This window comes from Dipodomys ordii, unplaced genomic scaffold (assembly GCF_000151885.1).
Source record: "Dipodomys ordii isolate 6190 unplaced genomic scaffold, Dord_2.0 Scaffold7, whole genome shotgun sequence".
NCBI classification, from domain to species: Eukaryota; Metazoa; Chordata; class Mammalia; order Rodentia; family Heteromyidae; genus Dipodomys; species Dipodomys ordii.
This window is the reverse complement of record NW_012267223.1, coordinates 5,017,742-5,024,091: the sequence shown is the minus strand read 5'-3', so window position 1 is coordinate 5,024,091 and position 6,350 is coordinate 5,017,742. Positions and strand designations below refer to the sequence as shown.

Genomic DNA, 6,350 nt, shown 5'->3' with positions numbered 1-6,350 from the left:
AGGAATCGAACCCAGGGCCTCATGCATGCAAGTCAAGTACTTTACCACTGAGCCACCTTCCCAGCCCCAAGGCCCTTATTTCTAATTAGCCAACAAAGAAGCCAGAAGTGGTGCTGTGCCTCGAGTGGTAGAGTGCTAGCCTTGAGCAAAACAAGCTCAGGGACAGTGTCCAGGCCCTGAGTTCAAGTCCCAGGACAAGCAAAACAAGAAAAAAGGGGGAAAAAAGAGAAATAAAGAATACCCCATTCTTGTTCTTTCCTTATTATTCCCACCTGTGACTACAACTTCAACTAACCATGAGGTCTGGCGAATTGAAGAGACCCATGTGTGTTCAACTCCAATGTTGTTTCTCTCCTAAATGATTACATGACACATTCAACCAATCCTCATTGGCCCTTGTGCCCTGTAATCCCTTCAATGAATTCTCTTCAAGGATGGGAAGTAGAGTCCTCGTATTTCCTGTCTGTCCAATACACATGGCAGATAATAACTCCAGGCCCGTCCAGACGTGGGCCCTCTGTCTCCAGTTTCATTTGGGGTCATTCTCCCCTCATCTGACCTTCACCTTTCCCAGCTGCCTGATTGGTCCCTGAATTCAGTTCCCTCCCAAGCTGAAGCTCTTCACATCCCATCATCCTTTGCTAGCGCCCTCTTTGCTTTGCTCTCTATATAATGAGCTCCTTCTCAGCACCCAGGGCTCTACTTGAAGATAGTCCCCTTGGAAAGGCCGTTTTAACTACCTGGCGCAGGTAAGTCCCTCCTGCTTATCTTCCCCAGCACCACGCCATCTTTTTCTTTGAAACCACCACAGTTCATGATTGATTGGGCAATTGGATTTGATTGCTGCCCCAGTAGGTTATAATGTCCACTAAGACAGGAGCCCGGGCTTAGCCAGCCCAGGTCTTGTATATCTGGGCTCTCATTAAGTATTTGGTGAACAGATCAAGGATTAAAGAATCTGTGCTCATGCCTGTAATCGCAGCTCCTCGGGAGGCCGAGATCTGAGAATCCCAGTTCAAAGCCAGCCCAGGTAGAAAAGAGTGAGACTCTTATCTAGCAAAAAGCCAGAAGTAGAAGTATGGCTGTAGTGATAAAGTGTCAGCTCGGGCGAAGGGAGATTGCAAGGCCCCGAGTGCCGGTTTCAAACGAAGAAAGAAGTATTTGTGTTTATTACTTCTGCTCTCAGTTCTTACTTGGTTCAGGCCACAACCATATCTTAAGTATCATTGAAATCCCAGCAACACGACTGCTTGCACTGAGTAAGCATCTGACCTGCTGACTATGGAAAATACCATAGGCTTTTTGCTGTTGTTTTTGATGATGTTTGTTGTGGGGCCTGAACTCTGGGCCTGGGCGCTGTCCCTCAGCTCTTCAGCTCAAGGCTAGTGCTCTACCACTTGAGCCACAGCGCCACTTCTGACTTTTTCTGCTTCTGTGGTGCTGAGGAATCGAACCCAGGGCCTCATGCATGCGAGGCAAGCGCTCTACCACTGAGCCACCTTCCCAGCCCCCTGTTTGTTTGTTTTGCTTCGTTTTGATTGTGCCAATCTGGCAGCTTGAGTTTAGGGTCTAGGTGCTGGAACTCAGTTTTTTTCTCCCTCAAGGTTGTCATGCTCTACCAGTTGAGCCACATCTCCACTTGGTACTTTTTGCTAGTTAATTGGAAATAAGAGTTTCATAGACTTTCCTGCATAGGCTGACTTTGGTCCTCCATCCTCAGATCTCAGCCTCCTGAGTAGCCAGCATTACAGGCGAGAGCCACTAGTGCTCAGTCAGAAGATGACATAGATTCATAATTTACCAAAAGAGTCAAAGAGGAACTTCTAATCATGCTCATGAATTGCAGGACGGGTTCCTGAGACACATGCACTCATGGATTTACTGCCCACCATTGGAGAATAGGATCAGTTAAGTCACTGTCCTTACATGTGTCCCAGCCCAGCACCACATTTGTGGGGGAAAAGTTTCTACCCCATGTATGCCCAAAGATGGATGTTCTAACCTGGAACAAACAGCATCCTCTAAAACCTTCTGCAAAAAAATGGGTAGCTATACTCTTAAGAGCATTTTCCTGGGGAAAGTATCCATTACTATCATTAGATTGTTAGAGTAAGACAGTTGTAGCCAAAAAGCTCAGAGTCATTGAGCTCGGCCATTGTTGTCCAATAGAACTTTCTATAGTGATGGAAATGTTCTGTGTCTGTGTTGTCAATGGCAGCATCAGCCAGCTGAGGCCACTGAGCAAATGAACTGCCATGGTGACTGTGGAACTCAATTTTCACTGCATTTATTTATTTATTTATTTATTTTTGGTTGGTTGTGGGGCCTGAACTCTGAGTCTGGGCGCTGTCCCTCAGCTCTTCAGCTCAAGGCTAGTGCTCTACCACTTGAGCCACAGCGCCACTTCCAGCCTTTTCTGCTTATGTGGTGCTGAGAAATCGAACCCAGGCCTCATGCATGAAAAGTAAGCGCTCTACCACTGAGCCACCTGCCCAGCCCCTACATTTAATTTTTAAGTCATTTGAATCTAAAAGAAAATGGTCATGTACAAAAAGAATCTCTCAGAAAAAATAGTCAAGGTGGCTCACACCTGTAATTCCAGCTACTCAGGGGCTGAGGTAAGGAGGATCACAGTTCAAAGCTAGCCTGGGCAAAAACTTCTGGTAATAGCTGGGCACCGTGGTGTTTATCTGTCATCCAACAAGAGGTCAAGATTGGAAAGGTGGCAGTTCCAAGCCAGCCTAGGTAAAAAGTTTGTGAGACCCTCATTTTACTGAGTAAGCTGAGTGTGTTGATGTACGCCTGTCACCCCAGCTACAGCAGAGAGAGTAAATAGAGGACCATGGCTTCAGGCAGGCCCAAGCAGAAAAGGCAGACCCTATCTCAAATATAAACAGAGTAAAAAGGAGCTGGAGGTATTAACCAAGTGGTAGAGAACCCGCATAGCAAGGGTAATGCAATCTCAGTATCATCCATTTAAAAACGTTAGAATGGATCAGGACACTGGAAACCATATGTTTATAAGACTCTATATAATACACATGGGCTGGGAAGGTGGCTTAATGGTAGAGCGCTTACTTTTCATGCATGAGGCCTGGGTTCGATTTCTCAGCACCACATAAGCAGAAAAAGCTGGAAGTGGCGCTGTGGCTCAAGTGATAGAATGTTAGCCTTGAGAACAGAGAGGCTCAGGAACAGTGCCCAGGTCCTGAGTTCAAGCAGCCCCAGGACTGGCAAAAAATTATATATATGGACAAGATTTCAATAAGTGAAATGTTAAGGTCTGTGAGTTTTGTCTGACAATCTGGCTAATCAGAAACATTGAAGTCTTTGGAGAACCTGAAATAATCTAAAATAGAATTATTAGGAAGACAGGTCTCATGTTAAAGAGGGGGCTTCATGCCCATAGTCTCAGCCCTTGGGAGGCTGAGGCAGGAGGATCCAGAGCTTGGGCTACATCAAGCAGCTCTATATCAACTGCAACAAAGGAAAAGACATTGAAAGGAAGAAAAGAAAGACCAAGAGGAGAAAGGGGAGGAGAGGAGGAAGGAAAGGAAAAGCGAGGGGAGGCGGGGGAGAGGAGGAGACTTGTGTGACATGTTTACAGGCTCTCGAATGTTTCCAAGCAGCCCCAAGAGCCCTTTGTAGAATAAGAGAGAACCTTACAGATCTCAGGCCCTCGCGAGATCAGGCGGTGTACTCACCAGCAAGTGTGAAGTTGAACTCTTGACTATATTTTGAGATGTTGTAAACTTGGACTTTGCATTTGTAGGGGCCTGATTCATTGGCTTTCGAGATATTTCGGTTAAAAATCACCGGTTCACCTTTTCCTTTCTTCTTGTCCAGTTGTTGAGTATGCCAAAACAAGGAGTAATTGGCCTGAAGCGATGTGTTCTTGATGGAACAAAACAGAAAGACATTTTGGCCCATCCTCACCGTACTTGTGTTTGAGGTCAAATTTGGAGAAAAGAATTCTGGGAAGAAAAAAAAAAAGGAAAGACAAGAAAAGGTCCTCATGAAGACGCAGTGATAATAAGTCGGCGGCGGTGTAAGCATATTTTCTGGGTCATACGATGGGCACTTTCCATTCCTGAGGAGACTTCACAGGGATGGGGTTCAGGGGGGACTCTAGTCTCTACCCCATGACCAGAGGGCAGATATGAGCAGGCCTGCTTGCTCTCTTCTTTCGCCAGGGTAAAGCTCACATTGATTCCAATACCACTTGCTGTGCTGACTTGGAAATAATTAACGCAACGAGAGGACCAAGCATTAGATTTGATGACTTGTTGGGTCTATCTGCTGGGCACTGGTGGCTCACACCTGTAATTCTAGCTACTCAGGAGGCTGAGATCAGAGGATCACGAGTCATAGCCAGCCCAGGAAGGAAAGTTCATGAGACTCTCATATCTCCAATAAACCACTAGAAAACCATAAGTGGCGCTGTGGCTTAAATGGTAGAGCACTCGGCCTGATCTGAAAGAGCTGAGGGACAGCCCCCAGGCCCAGAGTTCAAGCCCCATGACCAACAAAACAAAACAAAACAAGAAATTGGAAAATTTGAAACAGAATAGTATAGAAGACCATATCCTGAGCTATGTGTCCTTCTACCTGCTCCAGTCATGTCAGCTCACGGCCAGTGCCATCTTAAAGTTTGCCCCTTCTAAAACTCATGTTGCTCCCTCCCCAGTACGTATTTCTAGTGGGGCTTAAACTATATCACAAAGACTGTTTGGTTTTCCGGCTCAAAAAAACAATCACAATAAAGAAAAAGAAAACTATTTGGACAGAGCCCAATGTTGGTAGCTCAGGTCTGTAATCCTATGCAGGAGGCTGAGATCTGAAGATTCCAGTTGGAAGCCAGCCAGGGCAGACAAATCAGAGAGACTCTTATTTCAAATTAACCAGCAAAAATCTGGAAGAAGGGGTGTGGGTGACACTGTTCAAAAAGAAATGTACTCATTACCTGACTTACATAACTGTAGCCCCTCTGTACATCACCTTTACAATAAAATATAAATTTAAAAAAATCTGAAGGGGGGCTGGGAAGGTGGCTCAGTGGTAGAGTGCTTGCCTTGCATGCATGAAGCCCTGGGTTCAATTCCTCAGCACCACAGAAGCAGAAAAAGCCATAAGTGGCACTGTGGCTCAAGTGGTAGAACACTAGCCTTGAGCCTTGAGCTGAGGGACAGCGCCCAGGCCCAGAGTTCAGGCCCCACGACCGACAAAAAAAAAATCTGGAAGAGGAGTTATGGCTCAAGTGGTAGAGCTCCAGCCTCAAGTGAGTGATAAAGCCAAGGAAGAGACTCTTAAATTCAAACACTGGTACACACACACACACACACACACACACACACACACACACACACTGTCGTGGGAGAAAAGATCTCAACTTTGTGTCAGTGTCTCTGGGGGAAAAAAATATGCCCCAGCTTCCTCCCTAAAACAGCTCATTGTTAACAATAGGAAGCGAAATCGACTTTCACCCTTCGTTCCTTCATCTTTTTAAAATTTAAAAGATGAACGCCCTTGAGAAAAGAGTAAGACTCACCCGTTTTCCTGTCCAGGTTCTCATGAGCCGACACAGCCATTTGAACTGAAAAGGAACAGGAGAGAGAGAGAAAGCTGATTTTCCGCAGGATGGTTTGGTTTGGAGAATCAGACCTCAGCAGCGCTAAGTGAGCTTACAGGAGACAAAGGAAAGAAAGCCCCCGAGGAGCAGAGCGGTCCGCGGGCCCCGCATCCTCCTGAGGAACCGGGGAGGAGATGACAGAGAGCCCGCAATGGTGAAAGCTGCAGCAGGGATGGCGCGAGGCTCAGGAGAACTTCCTCTTTTTCTCCAGCAGACTAAGGAAGTCAGGAGAGATCTAGGCTAGGCGAGCCTTACACAACTGGTCTAATTGGCTCAACTCATCTCTGTGTGTCTCCATGAGTTCCCATAGAAAGATGGGGTAAGTTGCCCGTGGACAAAGGACAGGAAGGTGGAAAAGTGACCCAAAAAAGGACAAATCTGGCTGTTAGACTGTTTTGGTAAACTAAAGGCCTCTATCGGCTAATGGCGTGTGCCTCTCTGACCACAGATTCTTCCTGTTGTGTTAAGAGTATTTTCTTCCGTATTGCTGATTTGCTACTGGAACCAGACCAGTTGTACAGTGCTACAACTTGAGACAAGTTTGGTGGAAGCCAGTGTTGGTGGATCATGCCTCAAAATCGTAACTACTCAGGAGGCTGAGATCTGAGGATCATGGTTTGAAGCCAGCCGGGCAGACAAATCTGAGAGACTCTCATTTCCTATTACCCACCAAAAACAAAAGTGGAGGTATGGCTCAAGTGCTTGAACCCCAGCCTTGGCC

General features: G+C 46.3%; 1 protein-coding gene across 4 annotated transcripts in view; it reads right to left on the bottom strand.

The window, feature by feature from the left end:
- Nucleotides 1-5,793, bottom strand: part of Milr1 (mast cell immunoglobulin-like receptor 1) — a 12,748-nt gene extending 6,955 nt beyond the window's left edge. For all 4 annotated transcript variants that reach the window (XM_013037767.1, XM_013037768.1, XM_013037769.1 and 1 more), the window contains exons 1-3: nucleotides 5,686-5,793; nucleotides 5,549-5,593; nucleotides 3,705-3,974 (exon numbers count right to left, since the gene is read on the bottom strand). In XM_013037767.1, the coding sequence (XP_012893221.1) occupies nucleotides 3,705-3,974; nucleotides 5,549-5,593; nucleotides 5,686-5,740 (370 nt within the window). In that variant the 5' untranslated portion in view covers nucleotides 5,741-5,793. The remainder of the gene's footprint in view (nucleotides 1-3,704; nucleotides 3,975-5,548; nucleotides 5,594-5,685) is intronic.
- Nucleotides 5,794-6,350: the final 557 nt, after the last annotated feature.